Genomic DNA, 21692 nt, shown 5'->3' with positions numbered 1-21692 from the left:
CTATTCCCCAACATGATGACTATATCTGGAAATGGGGTTTTGGAGAGGTAATCAGATACTAAGAATGCGGCCTTAGGACTAGTGTTCATATAACCACATCTGGGGAGCTTCCACAAGTCATAGATGGGAGACTGTCAAAAAGGTCCCGAGGTTCTCTGCCTGGGAGAAAACCAGAGTAGAAACCTCTTACCTGTCATTCTTCAGCCGGGTGCCACACAGTTTGAAGTCACTGCAATTGTCTTTCTTTTCTAAGCAATAGTCTAAGAAAGAAACAATCAGATTGAAAAAAAAAAAAAAGAAAGAAAGATCACAAGATCTTTCTCTAAGAAAGATCACAGAAAATATGCCAGATTACACTTGAAACAGATGAGACTTGGAATTCTTTAAAATGATCAAAACAGTTCCAAAGAGGAACTGGAACCAAGCCTCTAGGAAGGAAAAGGAGACTAGAACAGAAAGAAGGAATGAGATAGAGGAGGAGGAAGAAGAGGAAGAGGAGGTAAAGAAGGAGGAGGAGGAAGCAATTACACCACCATCACCACCTCCACCCTACCTCTCAGTGCACAAGGGAGGGGAAGCTAGCCCTGGAGGTGCTGGAGGTGCTAGACATAAGCCAGACCATGAGTAGCTCATAAGCTAAGACAGACATGGGGAAAGTAAAGCCCTGAGAGATGAGATTGGTGTGGGGCTGCAGGGGATGAGTGGGGCATACACAAGTGATATAATCTGAAATGTATGCATATGTTCAGGGGGGTACTGTGATGTTGTTGGTTCCCTTTGACCAAATGAAGGCATTCTGAAGACTTCTTTTGAGACGTGATAAAGTTGTGGACAGATATCCAAATAGGAAAAGATGGGGGCCAATGCTCTTCATGTGGATGTAATTTTAAACTCTCCTTTCTTTACAGAAACCCAAAAGAGTGAATCAATCCTCTAACAAAAGCACCTGCCACCTGATACCCTGGATGGATGCATCCATCCCTTGCTCTTAAGAGACTCTGTAATGAGTATATGCAGGTAGTGTGACTGAGGATAAATAAAAGTCAGCCACGCGCAAATCAAGAAGTGAAAGGGTCTACTTACCCATATTGCTGAGAGTAATATTATATTGGAGGCAGTCCTTCCTGACACACTTGTGGCTCAGATTTCCCATGAAGAGCTGCTGACCGACAAGTGCGAAGATACTGAGGCAAAAGAGAGTCAGAATCATCACATTGACAAGCTTCTTCACAGAGCGCAGCAGGGCCCCAACAATGATCTTCAGACCTGAGGAGGAGGAAGAGAGGGGTGAGGACAGCCCTGGCACACAACCAACTAGATGTGGGCAAGGGGCAGGGACAGAGCATCCTGAGTCTGGGACACTGCCTTATTGCAGGATGGAGTGGGCAAGTGGCCTGGACTGGGATCTACCCCCGTGTATGGCACGACATGAGAGCAGCCAGCAAGCCTCTTCATCCTTGCACTCACTCTGTCATAAGGGTGCTGTAAGGAGTGAAGATACTGTAAAAACACACCACAGGGACAAGCGTTATAAAGCATGATGACAGCTATGCAGGTGCCTCCATAAAGGGGAGCCCCACACAGCAGCAAGGCCAAGGTGAGGTCCTCTCCAGAGGAGGCATGAGCTTTGTTCCTGCTTAGCAGTCACTGCCTACTGTAAGGTACATGAGGTGCCGCGAGTCACAGCTACTCTAGGAGGCTGGAAACTGAGAGGTGGTGTTAGGTCTAGATCCAAATAATGAGGATTCCTGGGGACAAACCCACATGACTAGTTATAATAAGAATTTTTCGGGAGTCAGGCGGTAGCTCAGTGGGTTATGCGCACGTGGCACAAAGCGCAAGGACTAGCCTAAGGATCCCAGTTTGAGCCCCCAGCTCCCCACCTGCAGGGGAGTCGCTTCACAGGCGGTGAAGCAGGTCTGCAGGTGTCTATCTTTCTCTCCTCCTCTCTCCATTTCTCACTGTCCTTTTCAACAACAACAACATCAATAACAATAACTAAAACAATAAAAAAAAAAACAAGGGCAACAACAAAAGGGAATAAATAAATATTTTTTTAAAAGGAAAAAAAAGAATTTTTCTTTCATGCCTGAGGCTCTGAGGACCGAGGTTCAATCCCCAGCACCACCATAAGCCAGAGCTGAGCAGTGCTCTGGTGTCTCTTCTTCTCTTTCTCTCTCTTTCTCCCTCTCTCATTTGTTGCAAATGATGCAGTTTGATACATTTTTACTCACAGTAGAACTTTTTATCAAAGTTGTACTCTCCTCTTCACTAAAATAAATCAGATACATAAAAAAGAACGAAAATTGCAGGCTGTTTTCAAGAACCCGTAGCCTCCAACACCACTCATATTGCTTGCTTTACCTCTTCATGTTCCTAGGGTTCATCTTACTTTGAAGACATTATTTAATTTACTTACTCATTTGTTCATAAAGTTCTGGCTTAGTGTACTTCTCTCCTTACCCATTCCCACCTGGACTATAACCTCCACGAGAGCAGGGATCTTTGTCTTTTCACTCATTCATAAACCCAAAGAGGCTAGCATAATGATTATGCCAAAGACTTTCATGCCTGAGGCTCTGAAGTCCCAGGTTCAATACCCCACACCACTATAAGTCAGAACTTAGCAGTGCTCTGGAAAAATCATCACCTCCACCATCATCTTAAAAATATACAATGAAGCTAGCACAGTGCTTGGACACAGGAAGTGCTCAGTACCTATCATATATATAATAGTTTGTACATGCATAACATTTCCCAGTTTACCACATAACAATTCAACCCCCACTAGGTCCTCCTCTGCCATCATGTTCCAGGACCTGACCCCTCCCCCCACCCCACAGTCTTTTCCTTTGGTGAAATGCACCAACTCCAGTCCAAGTTCTGCTTAGTGTTTTCTATTCTGATCTTGTTTTTCAATTTCTGCCTATGAGTGGGAATCATCCCATATTCATCCTTTTGTTTTTGACTGATCTCACTTAACATGATTTCTTCAAGCTCCATCCAAGATATTTATTTCTTATTTGTTTATTATTTCAATAAATATTTATTATTTATTTGAAACCAGAGTTATTGCTGGGGCTTGGTGCCAGTACTACAAGTTCACCACTCTCCATGGCCATTTTTCCTTTTTTTCCCTCTCTCTCTCTCTCTCTCTCTCTCTCTTAGGACAGAGAGAAATTTAAAGGGCATGGGGAAACAGAGAAGGAGAAAGATAGTCACCTGCAGACCTGCTTCAGTTCTTATGAAGTGGAACCCCACACCCTAACCCCCATCTCCCAACCATGCAGGTGAGGAGCAAGGGCTTGAACCTTTACTTTACATGATGACACTTTGGAAAGAATCTGTAAGAAGATCCTCTCCTATTCGTTCACACCCAGCATTGAATGTGCAAGTGACTTACCTGAAATGACAGAGATCGCCTTCAAAGCTCTAAATACTCTGAATGTGCGCAGGGATGACATGTTGACTGTGATACCTGGGCAATATGATATGATCCTAAAAGACAAAGCACAAGAAAGCCCCGCTCTGTTCAGCTTTGCAGGTGCCATGCACATCCTCACAAAAGTCACAAGTAAGGAAGTATGGCTCCACTGTGGTGAAATCTACAGCTTCAGCTTTCACCTTCCTCTTTTTTTTTTTCTTCCACCAGGGTTATCACTGGACGCGGTGCCTGCACTGCAAAACCACTTTGGCAGCCATTTTTTTCTACTTATATTTGACAGGACAGAGAAAAATTGAGAGGGGTAAGGGAGATAGAAAAGGGGTAGATAGTACACGGTAGACAGCACAATGGGCAGGGGTAGATAGTGCAATGGTTATGCAAAGTGACTCTCATGTCTGAAGCTCCAAAGTTCCAGGTTCAATCCCCTGCATCACCATAAGCCAGAACTGAGCAGTGCTCTGGTTAAAAAAAAAAAAAAAAAGGATTGATAGATAGGCACCTGCAGACCTGCTTCACCACTTCTGAGGCATCCCCCCTGCAGGTGGGGCCCAGGGGCTTAAACCCGGATTCTTGTGCAGGGACCTGCACTTAGCGCTATGTGTGCTTGAGCAGGTGTGCCATGGCCCAGCCTCCCAGCTTCACCCTCCCAACCCCACATTCATTTCCTGATCTGGGAATATCACTTGCTACTGCCATGGACCCTAGTTTGTATTAATAGGTCACTCCCCACTAATCTTTACAGTTTGACATAAAAGGAGTATTTCTACAGTCTGCAGTGAGTAACCCCCAACACTTCATCTGCACTATTGCAGCCTTTAGGTCCATGATTGTTCAACAATTTGTTTGGCTTTGTATGTTAACTCTCTTTTCAGCCACCAGGTTCCAGATGCCAGCATGATGCCAACCAGACGTCCCTGGACAGACTTCCCCAGAACCGCACACTACTAGGGAAAGAGAGAGACAGGCTGGGAGTATGGCTCGACTAGCCAACACCCATGTTCAGCGAGGAAGCAATTACAGAAGCCAGACCTTCCACCTTCTGCAACCCAAAATGACCTTGGGTCCATACTCCCAGAGGGATAAAGAATAGGAAAGCTGGGAGTCGGGTGGTGGCACAGTGGGTTAAGCGCACATGGCGCTAAGCGCAAGGACCAGCATAAGGATCCTGGTTCGAGCCCCCGGCTCCCCACCTGCAGGGGAGTCGCTTCACAGGCAGTGAAGCAGGTCTGCTGGTGTCTATCTTTCTCTCCCCTTCTCTGTCTTCCCCTCCTCTCTCCATTTCTGTCCTATCCAACAATGATGACAACAATAGCAGCAATAATAACTACAACAATAATAAACAACAAGGGCAACAAAAGGGAAAATAAATAAATATTTAAAAAAGAATAGGAAAGCTATCAGGGAAGGGGATGGGATATAGAGATCTGCTGGTGGGAATTGTGTGGAGTTGTACCCCTCTTGTTCTATGGTTTTGTCAATGTCTCCTTTTTTTTTCTTTTTTTTAAATTTATTTTTTACTTAAGATTAAAAAAAAGAAATGTAAGGAAAAAAAGGAGTATTTCCAGAAAGGATCAAGGCAGTTGTGATTACATCCACATCCTAGACCTCCATGTGCAGTGCAGATGTTCCACTCCACAGCCATGTCTGAAAGGAAGCCTCTTGAGCCTGCACTCTTCACCACAGCGCTACACTAAGAGCACCTATCTGCTGGACTTCCAGTGGACAGTGCTGAGATGAATGACACCTATCTCCAAGGGCTTTTGTGCATATTCAATAGGAAAATACACACAAAGTCCTTTCAATAATGGCTGGCGCAAACTGAGAGGTTTTCAGTATTGTGCTGGCAATGAACCTTCACTCTTCTTACCTTTTATTTTGCTGACTTCAACTTATTTAGAGGCCAAACTGATGGCCTCTCCATTAGGAAGACGTTCGATTTTCATACCATTCCATAGGTGAATATTAAGTCAAAATAAACCATGGACTTAAACTTAACAGCAGGAACCACAAAACTTTGAGGAAAAAAAAACTTGAAATACTTTAGGGTCTTGCAGTAAACAGAGTTTTAGACTCCATGGTTGCTGTACATGCTCCTGTCCGAGTTCTTCCCATTGAGAGTTGTGACTATCCTGTTTTTTTTTAATGATAATGTTTGTTCATTATTTGATTATTTATCTATTTATTTATAATAGACATAGAAAGGGAAGAAAGGAAGAAAGACCAATACCTGTAGCACTGCTCCACCACTTGTGAAGTTTCCCCTCCACACTACCCCTACCACCCTCCAAGTGGAGAAGGTGATGTCACAGTAAGGATTCAGAGTCTTTGTATATTACCTTGAATATCTAATAGGGGAAGAATTTGACATGAATATAGATGTCACTAGCACAACTAACTTCAAACTGAAAATTAACTGAATAGTACCGAACACAGCACAAATCTTCAAGAAAGACTTGACTGGTCATGCTAAGGGAGTGAAGACGACACTTCTTGCCGAGAGGTCTTTATCTTGGTGGTGTTTAATCACTGAAAACTACAACTTAGGGCTTCTGTGACCTCGGTGGCAGAGAGTTTAACATACTTCCTACAGTTTGTCTTCTGGCAAGAAACAGCCCCCATACCCATCCCCCTCTCTCTCTCTCTCTCACTGCAGTAGAGAGGGGATAAACTCTCATGAAAAAAGTGGTGAAGTAAGTTTGCTATAATGGACCAGGTCTCAAACAAGGACTGCCGGGATAGCCTGAGGATGCTTCTTCCCGAGCTAGTGCTCTCTAGGTTGGAGAGAACTCAACTGGAGCCGATCTAGGCTGCTGCGTGGGAGAGGGATCAGGAACTCGTGCCGCACTAACTTTGCAGGAGATACACTCTGGAACCCTCGGAGCCGGAAAGCAATTTCCAAGTGTCTTTAATCAGAAGAGCAGCTGTTTTTATACTCTCCAAGTAGGGTGGAAACAGGATGTGATATAGAGAGGGTGGAGCGAAAAGTGACTGGTGGAAGATCAGGGTGTGATAAGGAGGGGGGGTGGAGCAGGTGAGAATTCTACCACTAAACCACCAATGCCCTGGAGGGAGTGTGGTGCTTTATGTAAATGTAAAAGTGATTTATGTAAATAGACCGCTTTGAATGGGATCAAACCAATCCCTATATAGGCATACCGGTGCTTGGTTAAGCAGAAGCCAGGGGGAGCTGGCATACTACCCAACAAAGGACAACATCTAGGTCTGTTACAATGTTTTTAGCCTGATGGAGCATTACTTGAGGTCATTTCTCTTCTAGCTAAGCTTCTTTGTGAATAAGTGAGACTCACTGATACTATTCCTCTACTAAGTGGTTGACTCTTCTAAGTTGTCTAAAGATGGACTGTTCAAGCTTATGTACTCTCAAATTTAGAGAAAATCATCCTTAAAATAAAGGATGAAATGAAAAACTGGAAAAAAATGTGACCCATGAAGTTGGGCAGTAGGTAGCACATTAGACTTACATGCATAGGGTTCTGAGTTTGAACCCTGGCACTGCATGTACCATAATGATGTTCTGTCTACCTATCTATCTGTCTCATGAAATAAATAAATCTCTTTTTTAAAAAAACATTTAAACATTCTTACGCTGTTGTAATGACAAGGGAATCCAGCCAGTTCCATGGATCTCGGAGGAAAGAGAATTCATCCAGAATCAAACCTCTCGCCAATATTTTTATCAATGCTTCGAAAATATAGATCCCAGTGAAAACATACCTACAAAGTAAAGAATTCAGAACAAGAAACATGGTTAAGTCATGTGAAAAGCAGACAATAGTATTCAAGGACTGTGTCAAAGTTAAAGTTTCTGACAATCTATTAGTAACACTGAGGACTTACTGTCGCCATAACAAACACTATGCCCTGGAATGGGGGCTGTAGCTTGTCATCACTGTTCTAGAACTATCACTCAAGTCTATAGAAAGGAACAAGGGCAAAGGAACGAGAGTAAGTGAGAAGGCTAAAAATTGGATCTTTCCACATCCTACATTCATGAATTGGAACGATTAATACTGTTAAAATGCTCACACTACTCCAAATGATGTACAGACTTAATGTAACCCCTATCGATGTATCTGCAGAAACAGAAGAATCCATACTGAAATTGATGTGAAAGTTCAGGAAATACAGGAAACACAATACAATCTTGGAAAAGAACAAAGTTGGAGAGGTCTCACACTTTCTTGGTTTAGTTTTTATCCTTTTTATTTGTTTACCAGAGCACTACTCAGCTCTGGTTTATGGTTATGTAGGGGGATTGAACCTGGCACTTCTTCAAAGCCTCAGGCATAATAAGCATTATGCAGTCTTCCCACCCTTCCTCACACTTTCTTATGTCAAAATTTATGACAAAGCTACAATGATCAAAATAGTGTGGCACTGGTATAAAGACAGATATGCAGATCATTAGGGATAAAAAAGAGCATCAGAAGCTAAATCTCAAATATATGGTCAAATGATTTGCCACAAACATGCCAAGACTATTCAGTGATGAGAGGGTAGTCATCCTTTTTGTTATTCTGAATAACAGAAAGGAAAACTAAAAGCAGTATTTGACTAAATTTGGAGTAGGGCAACAAAGTAAAAACTCTGGCTTGAGGGTGAGGCTGGATGTTCAGCTTCACAGGATGGGGGCAGCGGGGGGGAGGGGGAGAATGGGATGAGACACAGTCTTTTGGTGGTGAGAATGGTGTTTATGTAATTAAAAAAAATTACAAAAAAAAAGAGGGTAGTCTTACATTGTGTCCTTTGGGGTAAAATGAATGTAACTGGCAGAGATAATGCTTAGTGAAGTAAGAAAGGAAGCGATGGACAACTACCACATTATTCCACTATTATGTGGAATACAGAGAATGTACACATGAACTTGGAAAAATATACATATAGTCAACCCGTATCTGTGATCTTAGGAGAACTATGGTAGTTACTGCTGGATGAGGTGGGGCACACAACTTTGGTGGTGGGGGTGGTGTAGAACTCTACCCCTAGCATCATAATTTTGCAAATCAATATTAAATTACTAATACAATTGGCATATTGCACCAAAGTAAAAGATTCTGGGGCAGGTTGGGGGTAGAATAAAGGATGACAGAGGACCTAGTGGGGGTTGTATTGTTATATGGAAAACTGGGAAATTTTATGCATGTACAAACTACTGTCCAATGTAAAACATTAATTCCCGGGAGTCTGGTGGTAGCGGGTTAAGCGCACGTGACGCAAAGCACAAGGACTGGCGTAATGATCCCGGTTCAAGCCCCAGGCTCCCCACCTGCAGGGAAGTTGCTTCACAGGCAGTGAAGCAGGTCTGTAGGTGTCTGTCTTTCTCTCCCCTCTCTGTCTTCCGCTCCTCTCTCCATTTCTCTCTGTCCTATCCAACAATGACGACATTAATAACAACAACAATAATTACAACAAAAAAGGGAAATAAAAGAATATTTTAAAAATTAAAAAACAAGAAACATTAATTCCCCAATAATGAAATTTTAAATAAATAAATAAATTACTAATAAAATATTTTTTTAAAAGAGGGTAGTTTTTTCCTAACAGTTGCTATTAGGAAAGCTGGTTAGCCACATGCAAAAGAACAAAGTTGAATCCTTACTTTAGACATACAAAATTTAACTCAGGTGAATTACAGAGCTAAATTATAAGTCCCCTGGAAGAAAATAACTGTAAAGCATCTTCCTGCTGAGAAGCTAACAATCAGAATAAATAAAGAACTCCTACAACTCAACAATAAAATCTAAAATATTCAAGTTAAAAATGAATAAATAGCATACATAGTCAAAAATCACATGAAAAGATGTTCAATATCATCAGTCATCAGGGAAATGCAAATAAAACAACAATGAGATACTACATGACACCACTAGAGTTTTAAGTCATATTAAAAGTAGTAAGTATTGGCGAAGATATGGAAAGATTGGAATCCTGTACAATTATATGGCATTGTAAAATGTTGTGGTCACCATGGGAAACAGCACAGGTTATTTAAAAGATTAAATGTAGATTTCTTATATGATTCAGAAATACCATTTCTGGGTGTATATATACAAAAAGAAGTAAAAGCAGAGTCTTTAAGAGATAGTTGTACACTCATGTTCACAACAACAGGCAAAAGGGACCCAAGTGTCTACCAACAAATGAAAAAAAAATCAATAAAAAGGTGATATGCACATTGTACAAGTCAATGAATTATTAGTTAACCTCAAAAATGGGAAGAAGATACTGTCCTATGGATTAAACTTGAGGTCATAATGCTAAAGGAAATAGCTCAATTTTTAAGAAAATACTTTTTAAGAATCCACATTTACATGAAGCACCTGGAATAGTTAAATACATAGAGACACAAAATAAAATGGTAGTTGCCAGGGCCTGGAGGGAAGGATAAACAGGGAGTCGTGCTTTTAATGAACAGACAGTTTCAGTTACGTAAGACACAGTCATAGTGGTAATAACTGCACAACTATGGGTTGTTTAATACCAATGAACTATACAGCTAAAAATGGTTATGATGGTAACTTTTTAAAATTCATCTTTATTAGTGATTTATCAATGATTCACAAGAGCATCCGATTACAGGGGTATACTTCCATACCACCAGCATAGTTCTGGGTCCTCCCTCACACTCCCCAAGGATAATCATCATAATTTTCACAGTCTTAGTGAGAATTCAGCTTTTTTTTTTTTTTACAAGTTCATGTGCTTCAATTCTTTATATCATGTGTATGTGCAAAACCATCTGGTAGTTGCCTTTTTAAATATTTTACTTATTTATTATTGGATAGTGACAGAGAGAAGTTGAAGGGGCTGGGGGAAAGAGAGAGGGAGAGAAGCAGAGAGATGCCTGCAGCCCTGCTTCACCACTTGTGAAGCTTTCCCCCTGTAGGTGGGGATCAGGGGCTTTAACTTGGGTCCTTGCATACCGTAGTGTGCGCATTTAACCAAGTGCGCCACCGCCTGGTCCCACTGGTGGTTGTATTTAAGAGATGTGAAAGTCATTTGGTAAGTGATACAAACTGTAGCAATAAAAAAAAAAACAAAAAAACCCCTGAAGAATAAAACCTCTTGACTTTATGCTTCCCACCACTTCTCTCTGTCTCTCTCAATATATAGCGACATATATAGTTATATAATTACATATAACTATATACATACATGTTTTATAGTTTCTTTAATGCAGTGTCAGGGTGGGAAGAAGCAGGCTCATGCAGAAGTCTTTCATGCCTGAGTCTCTAGAGTTTCAGGTTTAATTCCAGGTACAACCATAAGCCAAAGTTCTCCAATGAAAACAAAGGTAAGATAACAAATCAAAACAGAAGGAGAAAAGAACCCGCAATGAACTCAAGGCCTCTCGCACACAGGGTGCTCCTGAGCTGTCTCATGGGGCCGATTTTTCTTTTTCTAAAAAAATTAATAAGAGAGGGTAAAGAAAGAGAGTGAATGGGGCAGTCGAGGTACCACCTGACTGTTCTACCATTCGTGGAGCTCCCTGGTGACTGCCATGGCGTTTCCTTGTAGTGCCAGGGCCATCCTCTACTTTCACATATGGTCAAGCAAAGGCTCTACAGCGTAGTTTGTCTTCCAGTCACCCCCTCCCATTATTCTTACAATGCTTTGTTCCAGACAAAAAGCATGCCATTCAAAGGTAATAATATAAAAGTTGAATGAATAATACTTAAGAAAAATAGCAGCAATCTCAGGGCCAGGTGGTGGCACACCTGGTTGAATTCACAAGTTACAGTGCACAAGGACTGGGGTTTGAGCTCCTAGTCCCCACCTGCAGGGGGAAAGCTGTATAAGTAGTGACGCAGGGCTGCAGGTGTCTCTCTGTCTTTCTCCCTTTCTGTCATCCCCTTCCCTCTCAATTTCTCTCTGTATCTATCCAATAAATAAAGATAATTAAAAATAGAAGCTGTCTCCAACATATGAATAAAATAAACTAGAAAAATTATAAAGCTGCAATACTACAAAATGAATTGTAATTTACATAAGGAGAAACCTGGGAAATAAACATATGCATGTTCAAGAGACAGGCAGATGTACAGGTAATTTTGAGTCAAAAGGAAGGAGTAAATAAGAACTGGTACTAGTCAGAACTTTGTAAAGGAATACAACACAACGACAAAATCATTTCATGAATAAATACAAAATTAAAGAAACTCAATGCAATATATATGATGAGAAGCCTTAGAAAAACAAAGAAAAGTGATGTAGACAATATGTTGAAACCACTAGTGAGAGGAGGCTAGGCAGTAGCACAGTGGGTTAAGTGCACATGGTGTGAAGTACAAAGACCAGCATAAGGATCCTAGTTCTAGCCTCTGGGTCCCCACCTGCAGCAGGGGGAGTCACTTCACAAGTGGTGAAGCAAGTTTGCAGGTGTCTTTCTCTTCCCCTCCCTGTCTTCCCCTCCTCTCTCAATCTGTCTGTCCTATCCAACAACAACAACAGCAGCAGCAGCAACAATATGGAAAAAACAGCCTCCAGGAGCAGTGGATTCGTAGTACAGACACTGAGCCCCAGCAATAACCCTGGAGGCAAAAAAACACCACTAGTGAGAAAATTACATGATTTAAAAAGGCATACAGGACTGTAGATATGCAAATGTGTTATATAAGCAAGTATTATATGATTTATACATAAATGTATTATATATAAATACATTTAAAAATCACTCTTATCCCACCATCCTTTGATTATACAGCATTTATGCATTTCTTATTCCCCATTTATACTTTAAGACCAACTCATTTCTTTTCTAGAGAAAATAAGTCTACAATAGAAATCCACAAAGATGTAGAACAGGAAGATGTACCACGGAACAGATTTAGAAGATTAATCATAAAGCCACTTAAATAAATTAGAAAAAAAAATCTCAACTTAACACAGAAAATCAGATACAAGAACAAAGGAAGTAATTCACTGAAAATACTGAAGATTTGAAGGAATTGTTCCAAAGATACAGGTTGAGAATAGCACTTTGAGGCTGACAAAGTAAGTCACCCAAACAGTGTGCTGCTTTGCAAAGTGTATGAACTATCACACTGGAAGAAACTTTGGTCCTATGTCTTTCCCCCTCTTTCTCTCTGACTTTCTGTCTTATTCTTTGAATCTGAAATGTCAGTTCATATTAGTGAAGACCCAAAGCTGACCAAAAATAACTACACAGCATTTTCAAAGAAGTTTGGAATAACTTAGAAACTCAAAGAAGAAAACATGATCATGCAGAGGAGAGACTATTGGGATAAGAGGATAAAATGACCACATTCAAATAGCAGGGGAAAGAGAACCAAGGTGAGAGAAAATGAAGTAACTCTATCAGAAATATCAAATTCCATTATAAAAGCAAATATAAAGGCAGCGGGAATTCCAAAAGAGATATAGAAGGAAGCAAAGAGCATATTCAAAGAAATAACAAAAATTGTTCCAAATCTAGAAAGTGACCATAGATGTCTAGAAAACTGAGAAAACACAAAAATTTCTGAATCTAAAATGACCAAGACTGAGACACATCAATATAAAATCAAAAGTCAACTGCAAAAAATAAATGTTGTTGGAGCTAGAAAAAAGAAGAAAATGATTTATAAAGGTGGCACTATCAGGTTCTCATGATCTCAGCATAAATCTAACTGGCTAAGAGAAAATGTAACGGCACATTCAAAGGGCTAAATACAAATAGAATCTGAAAAAATTCAGATCTGAGGAACAAACAAAGGACTTCTCAGGTTTACAAAAACAAATGAAGTTTGGTTTCTGCTGCTGAAAGAAGTCCCACAAAAATAGAATAAAACAGGTATGGCAAAACCCTGAGAAAGTGATAAACAGTAAAATAAAACCAGAAACATAAATAATAATAAAATGAAATAAATAAAGTGGAAGTAAAAGGTGATATATATATCCATTTTCTTTTTACCTGTTAATATATATATTAATAGGTAAAAATATATATATTAACAGGTAAAAAAAAATGGATAGTGGTCCGGGAGGTGGTGCAGTGGATAAAGCATTGGCCTCTCAAGCATGAGGTCCTGAGTTCAATTCCCGGCAGTACATGTACCAGAGTGATATCTGGTTCTTTCTCTCTCCTCCTATCTTTCTCATAAATAAATAAATAAATAAAATATTTTTTTAAAAAAGAAAATGGATAGAAGTGATACAATTGAATGAGTCAAGATGAGTTTAATTAAGACAATTTTAGATATTATAATTTGGATACAATACTCATGGTAAACACAAAATATGAATCAGAAATTCATAGCAGGAAAAACTGAAAAAGCTGAGAAAATCTCTGTCAAAAACCATTCACGACACAACCCAAAAAAGAAAAGACCAATATCTCTGATAAACATAGATTACTGTTCATCATGACCAAGTGGGGTTTATCCCAGGGATGCAAGGTTGGTTTAATATACATAAATCAGCCAACATAATCCACCACGACAATAAAAACAAGACCAAAAATGGCATGGTCATATCAATAGATGCAGAGAAAGTCTTTGACAAAATGCAACATCCCTTTATGATCAAAACGCTACAAAAACTGGGAATAGATGGAAAATTCCTCAAAATAGTGGAGTCTATATATAGCAAACCTACACCCAACATCATACTCAATGGTAAAAAACTGGAATCATTTCCCCTCAGATCAGGTACTAGACAGGGCTGCCCACTATCACCATTACTATTCAGCACAGTGTTGGAAGTTCTTGCCAGAGCAATTAGACAGGAGCAAGGAATTAAAGGCATACAGATTGGAAGAGAAGAAGTCAAACTCTCCCTATTGGCAGACGACATGGTAATATACATAGAAAAACCTACGGAATCCAGCAAGAAGCTTTTGGAAATCATCAGGCAATACAGTAAGGTGTCAGGCTACAAAATTAACATTCAAAAGTCAGTGGCATTCCTCTATGCAAACACTAAGTTAGAAGAAATTGAAATCCAGAAATCAATTCCTTTTATAGCAACAAAAACAATAAAATATCTAGACATAAACCTAAACAATGAAGTGAAAGACTTGTATACTGAAAATTATGAGCTACTATTCAAGGAAATTGAAAAAGATACAAAGAAGTGGAAAGATATTCCATGTTCATGGGTTGGAAGAATTAACATCATCAAAATGAATATACTACCTAGAGCCATCTACAAATTTAATGCTATCCCCATGAAGATCCCAACCACATTTTTTAGGAGAATAGAACAAACGCTGCAAATGTTTATCTGGAACCAGAAAAGACCTAAAATTGCCAAAACAATCTTGAGAACAAAGAACAGAACTGGAGGCATCACACTTCCAGATCTCAAATCGTATTATAGGGCCATTGTCATCAAAACTGCTTGGTACTGGAACAAGAATACACACACTGACCAGTGAAATAGAACTGAGTGCCCAGAAGTAACCCCCACACCTATGGACATCTAATCTTTGACAAAAGTGCCCAGACTATTAAATGGAAAAGGGTGAGTCTCTTCAATAAATGGTGTTGGAAAAAATTGGTTGAAACATGCAGAAGAATGAAACTAAACCGCTATATTTCACCAAACGCAAAAGTAAATTCCAAGTGGATCAAAGACTTGAATGTTAGACCAGAAACTGTCAGATATTTAGAGGAAAATATTGGCAGAACTCTTTTCCACATAAATTTTAAAGACATCTTCAATGAAACAAATCCAATTATAAAGAAGACTAAGGCAAGTATAAACCTATGGGACCACATCAAATTAATGAGAAAGATAGGAGGAGAAATAGAAAGAACCAGATATCACTCTGGTACATGTGCTGCTGAGGATTGAACTTAGAACCTCATGCTTGAGAGTCCAGTGCTTTATCCACTGTGCCACCTCCCAGACCAGGACTACATCAAATTACAAAGCTTCTTCACAGCAAAAGAAACCACTACCCAAACCAAGAGACCCCTCACAGAATGGGAGAAGATCTTTACATGCCATACATCAGACAGGAGTTTAATAACCAAAATATATGAACAGTCTGCCAAACTAAACAAGAAAACAAATGACCCCATCCAAAAAAGGGGAGAGGACATGGACAGAATATTAACCATGGAAGAGATATAAAAGGCCAAGAAACACATGAAAAAATGTTCCAAGTCTTTGACTGTCAGAGAAATGCAAATAAAGACAACAATGAGATACCACTTCACTCCTGTGAGAATGTTATACGTAAGAAAAGGTAACAACAGGAGTTAGGAGGTAGCACAGCAGGTTAAGGGCATGTGGATCAGCAAAAGGATCCCAGTTCCAGCTCTCAGCTCCCCATCTGCAGGGGAGTCACTTCACAGGCAGTGAAGCAGGTCTGTAGGTATCTATCTTTCTCTCTCCCTCTCTGTCTTCCCCTCTTCTCTCCATTTCTCTCTGTCCTATCCAACAATGACGACAACAATAACTACAACAATAAAACAACAAGGGCAACAAAAGAGAATAAATATTTTTTAAAAAAAGAAAAGGTAACAGCAACAACAAATGCTGGAGAGGTTGTGGGGTCAAAGGAACCCTCCTGCACTGCTGGTGGGAATGTAAATTGGTCCAATCCCTGTGGAGAGCAGTCTGGAGAACTCTCAGAAGGCTAGAAATGGACTTACCCTATGATCCCGCAATTCCTCTCCTGGGGTTATAGCCTAAGGAACTCAACACACCCATCCAAAAAGATCTGTGTATACCTATGTTCTTAGCAGCACAATTTGTAATAGCCAAAACCTGGAAGCAACCCAGGTATCCAACAACAGATGAGTGGCTGAGCAAGTTGTAGTCTATATACACAATGGAATACTACTCTGCTATTAAAAATGGTGACTTCACTGTTTTCAGCCAATCTTGGATGGAGCTTGAAAAAATCATGTTAAGTGAAATAAGTCAGAAACAGAAGGATGAATATGGGATGATCATCTCACTCTCAGGCTGAAGTTGAAAAACAAGATCAGAAGAGAAAACACAAGTAGAACCTGAACTGGAGTTGGTGTATTGCACCAAAGTAAAAGACTCTGGGGTGGGGTGGAGGAGAGTACAGGTCCAAAAAGGATGACAGAGGACCTAGTGGGGGTTGTATTGTTCTGGGGAAAGCTGAGAAATGTTATGTACAAACTATTGTATTTACTGTTGAATGTAAAACATTAATCATCCCCCAATAAAGAAGAAATTTTTTTAAAATTCACATGAAATGGCGAGTAGGAACAAATAAGAAAATAAATACAAAAATATAAAATAAAAAATAATAATGGTATTGAGTAAGTTCCAAACATTAGTAATCACCTTGTGCATATTCTTTTTCTATGGAACTCCTTTCAATAATTCTTAAAAGCTAGGTCTGGTGGTGGAAATTCCACTAGTGTCTATAAATCTGATATCTTCATTTCTTCATTTTATTTGAATTATAATATTCAGGGTTTTGTTATTGCTGGAGCACTCAAAAGAGAGAATGGCTGGCTAGATTGAAAAGCAGTAGGAATTTATTATACTATGCATACAAGAAGCTCACATGCAATATAAAGACAAGTGTGGCTGGAGTGTTTCAAGCCAATAATACAAAGCACAGGACAGAGATTGCCATTCTTATATCAGACAAAATAACCTTCTAGCCAAGAATGGTAATAAGCTACAGAGAAAAGTACTATGCAATTATCAAAGGATCAATCTGCAAGAAGATACTAGTTATCATGGGTATTGTGACTAACTTACAATATCTGCAAGAATATTTTTTAAGATACTAGTCAGCAGGAGAAAAAACAGTCAAAGTCAGGGTAGAAATTAATAAAACCAAATCAAGAAAGACAGCCTAAAAGATTAGTGATACCAAAAGCTGGTTCTTTAAATGTATAAATAAAATAGATAAACCACTTGCTTGTGGTACTTGTCACTGCAGTCCAACAAGAGATATCAGGGAGCCAGGCAGTAGTGCAGCAGGTTAAACGCACCTGGCACAAAATGCAAGGACCTGCTCAAGGATCCCAGTACAAGCCCCCCAGCTCCCCACCCACAGGTGTCTATCTTTCTCTTCCCTTCTCTGTCTTCCCCTCCTCTTGATTTCTCTCTGTCCCATACAACAACAGTGACAGTAATAACAACAACAACAATAACAACAACAATAAACAACAAGGTCAACAAAAGGGAAAAAACAGCCTCCAGGAGCATTCATAGTGCAGGCACCAAACCTCAGCAATAACCCTGGAGGCAAAAAAAAAAAATAGAGAGAGGGATCAAAGGTATGCATACCGGAAAGGAAGAAATTAAAAAATCACTATTTTCAGATAACATAACTGTACCCAAAAAACTACGGGATATAATTAATAAATTCAGTAAAGGAGTGAGATACAAAATAAGTACACATAAATTGGTGGCATCTGTATATCTAAACAAGTAAGAGGAAAGAGAATAAAAAACTCAATCCCATTTACATTCGAACCCAAAAATATAAAATACCTTGGGATGAATCTCATAAAGGAGATTAAGAACCTTTACAAGGAAAACTATAGGATATTGTTGAAAGAAAGAGAAAAAGAGAAAGAAAGAAAGAAAGAAAGAAAGAAAGAGAGAGAGAGAAAGAGAGAGAGAGAGAGAAAAACATACAGAAATGGAAGAACATTCCTTGTTCCTAAATTGGAAGAGTAAACATTATTAAAATGATCATTCTATCAGGAGTCGGGCGGTAGTGCAGCAGGTTAAGCGCAGATGGCGCAAAGCTCAAGGACTGGCCTAAGGATCCCAGTTCAAGGCCCCGGCTCCCCACCTACAGTCTGCAGGTGTCTGTCTTTCTCTCCCCCTCTCTGTCTTCCCCTCCTCTCTCCATTTCTCTCTGTCCTTTCCAACAATGACGACATCAATAACAACAACAATAAAACAACAAGGACAGCAAAAAGGAATAAATAAATATTTTTTAAAGTACTTTTAAAAAACTTTTAAAAAATGGTCATTCTACCCAAAACAATTGAGCAACTTGTCCAAAATAAATAAATAAACCATGAATAGTCAAAGCACTTCTGAAGAAAAAAAGGGGGGGGAATGGAGGTATCATACTCTCCAACTTCAGTTTATACTACAAAACAATAGTAATTGACAGTGTAATACTAGAATAAAAATGGACACTTGGATCAATGGAGCAGGATCAAGGGTCAAAAACTGAGCCAACAAATAGGCAGTCATCAACTATATGAAAAAGGGGCCAAAACCATCCAATAGGGTAAAGAAGTTCTCTTCAATAAATGGTGCTGGAAAAATTGAACAGCCACATGTAGGAAATTGAAATTAGACCACTACCTCAAAATGATCCATCAAAATGGATCAAAGATTTGGATATTAAACCAAAAATTCTAAAATTTATAGAAGAAAATGTTGGTGAAACTTTGCAGGATTTTCACATCAAAGATGTATTTGAAGACTCAATCCCATCAACATGGGAAATGAAATCAAGAGTAAATAAAGGGGACTATATGAAATTAAAATGTTTCTACACATCAAAAGCAAACTACACAAGGATAACAAAGCAATCCAGTAAATGAGAGAAGATATTTGCATATCATACTACCAGCAAGCAACTGATATCAAAGATCTGTACTAAATTGTTACAGATCTATGAAAAAAGGAAAAATAACCCAGTAAGAAGGGGGGCAAAGAACTAAACAGAAAGCTTTCTAAAGAAGAGATACACGTGGCCCACAGACATATGAAGAACTGCTCCACTTTGCTTATCATTAGAGAAATGGAAATTAAAACTACACTGTGACTCCATCTCAAACCTGTGAGAATGGACTACATCAACAAGCCAGGAGATTACAGATGTTGGTGAGGCTGTGGAGAAGGAACTCTGCTTCACTGCAAACTGGTAAAGCCCCTTTGGAATGTTGTATGCTTTACATTGGGTTCTAGTTCTCCCCCGCCAAGAGAATTGGATCAGTCCAGTTGGTTTCGCGGGCCCGCTTGGCCCTGCCCCAAGGAACCCCCACCAGAGTTCGAGAGTTCCAGAGTTTGAGAGTTGGAGAGTTCTACAGTTGGAGAGTTGAAGAGTTCCAGAGTGACAGAGTTCGGAGGGTTCCTGAGTTCCAGAGTAAGAGAGAGTTCCTGAGTTCCAGAGTTGGAGAGTTCCAGAGTAGGAGAGAGTGCTTGCGCCGCTGCAAAGAGACAGCAGAGTTCTGTTTGGTGATTAGTTTGGTTTAGTTTATGAATCGTTGTTCTTGAATAAAGAAATACAGCTTCCCTGCCCAACCGTATGTCTCTAGTCGTCTCTGTTACCCGCCCGTGAAGCTAGCCCGGCCAGCTAGAGCCTCCGAAATTTTAACAACATTGGAAGACTGTATGGATAGTCTTCAGTCAAATAAAAATGGAATTGCCTTATGATCAGCAGTATCACTTTTGGGAATTTATCCAAAGGACACTTAAACACTAATTCAAAAGGACATATGCACCCCTATGTTCATAGCTGTATTATTCACAATAGCCAAAGAGTGAAAGCAGTCTGAATACCCATCAACAGATGACTAGGTAAAAAAGAAGCTCTATAATTAAAGAAGAATTAAAAGGAAGAGAAGGAGGAGTTGTGGGGTATATATTTGATGGAACACTACTCTGCAATCAAAAAAGATGATATTGTATACTTTGGGATGAAACAGACAAACTATTGAAAGTTATGCTTAGCAAAATAAGTAAAGAGATTAAAGAAAACTACCAGATGATGTCTGTTATATGTGGGATCTAGAGAACTGATACACATGAACTTGGCGGGGAGGGGGGGAAGCCAGCAAACTGTTTCTGTTTCTAAGACTTGTAAGAAGTATGGTGGTTATCTTTGGAAGGTGGGAGGGTAGGGATTCAGAACTTTGGTGGTGGGTATGATGTGGAACTATACCCTGAAATCTTACAATCTTGTAGCCCACTATTAATCACAAATAAAAAATGGGGAAAAATAGAAATTAATGAAACTCAAACCAGAAAATTAAGCAACCCAATAGAGAACAGACAGAAGATATGATTGAAATCCTTAATAAGACTTAAAGATGGACAACAGATATATTTTTTTAAAAATTCCACACTACTCATTAGAGAAATGCAAATTAAAACAATGAGATATCACCCTTCACCAGTTAGAATGTCCTACATAAAACTGTCTCAGACTTCCTGAGAATAATCATAGTTACCAGAGGGATGGGTAACAGAATTTGGTGATGGCCATGGTGTGTAACCAGAATCCTGTGATTTTATTGCCTTTTAAAACATTATTGAAGCACAAATAAAAATAGTGAAACCAAGTTCTGTGTATAGGAAGAGAAGAAGGAACTCTAATACAGTGTTGGTGGGAATATGAACCAATGGGAAATAGAAAATGACATGGGAGTTCCTTAAAAATCAGAAAGGGGAGTAGAGGTAGCACATCAGGTTAAGCACACATAGTGTGAAATACAAAGGCCAGCGCAAGGATCCCAGTTCAAGCCCCAGCTCCTTAACTTCAGGGGCGGGCACTTCACAAGCAGTGAAGCAGGTCTCCATGCGTCTATCTTTCTCTCCTCCTCTCTTTCTTTCCCTTGTCTCTGAATTACTCTCTGCCCTATCCAACAACAGCAGCAGCAACAACAACAACAGAAATGAAAAAAAAGATGGCTGCCAAGAGCAGTGGATTCATAGTGCAGGGACTGGGCCCCAGTGATAAACTTGGAGGCAAAAAAAAAAAAATCATAAAAGGAAATACTTGACTATCCTATAATCCCACATCTAATCCAAAGGACATGAAAATACTGATTCAAAAAGATATGCAGCCTTACCTTCACAGTTGCCTGATTCACAATAGTTAAGATAGGGAGTCAACCAAAATTCCCTCTGGACTAAAGAGCCTAATGGTTAATGCAAAGAGACTCTCAGCCCTGTGGCTCCAAAGTCCCAAATTCAATCCCCCACATAACCAACCATAAACCAGAACTGGACAGTACTCTGGTAAATTCCCATTATGATGAAGTTACACAACATAAAGTCAATGAAATGTTCCTCAGTCATTAAGAGATGACATTGTGTGCTCAGAACAAAATGGGTGGAGTGCAAAGTGATGGTGTTAAGTGAAATAAGAAGTGAAAGATAACTATTGAATGGTTTCGCTCATATGTGGAAAATGGAGAACTAAAACAGACAAATTTGCAAAGGTAAAAGTAATAACCAGATTGACTCCTGGAACCCTTGAGATTATGGTGGCTTTTGTATAACTTGTGGGAATGGGGTGAGGGTGAGGAAT

The 21692-nt window shown here is 39.6% G+C and overlaps 1 protein-coding gene across 1 annotated transcript in view; it reads right to left on the bottom strand.

Moving 5' to 3' along the window:
* Window positions 1-21692, bottom strand: part of SCN11A (sodium voltage-gated channel alpha subunit 11) — a 101021-nt gene that overhangs the window by 68941 nt on the left and 10388 nt on the right. Inside the window, exons 4-9 of the mRNA XM_060180409.1 lie at window positions 19756-19767; window positions 8053-8057; window positions 7052-7180; window positions 3404-3498; window positions 1084-1266; window positions 206-260 (exon numbers count right to left, since the gene is read on the bottom strand). Of these exons, the coding sequence (XP_060036392.1) occupies window positions 206-260; window positions 1084-1266; window positions 3404-3498; window positions 7052-7180; window positions 8053-8057; window positions 19756-19767 (479 nt within the window). The remainder of the gene's footprint in view (window positions 1-205; window positions 261-1083; window positions 1267-3403; window positions 3499-7051; window positions 7181-8052; window positions 8058-19755; window positions 19768-21692) is intronic.

This window comes from Erinaceus europaeus, chromosome 21, assembly GCF_950295315.1.
Source record: "Erinaceus europaeus chromosome 21, mEriEur2.1, whole genome shotgun sequence".
NCBI classification, from domain to species: Eukaryota; Metazoa; Chordata; class Mammalia; order Eulipotyphla; family Erinaceidae; genus Erinaceus; species Erinaceus europaeus.
This window is presented reverse-complemented; position numbering and strand designations above follow the sequence as displayed.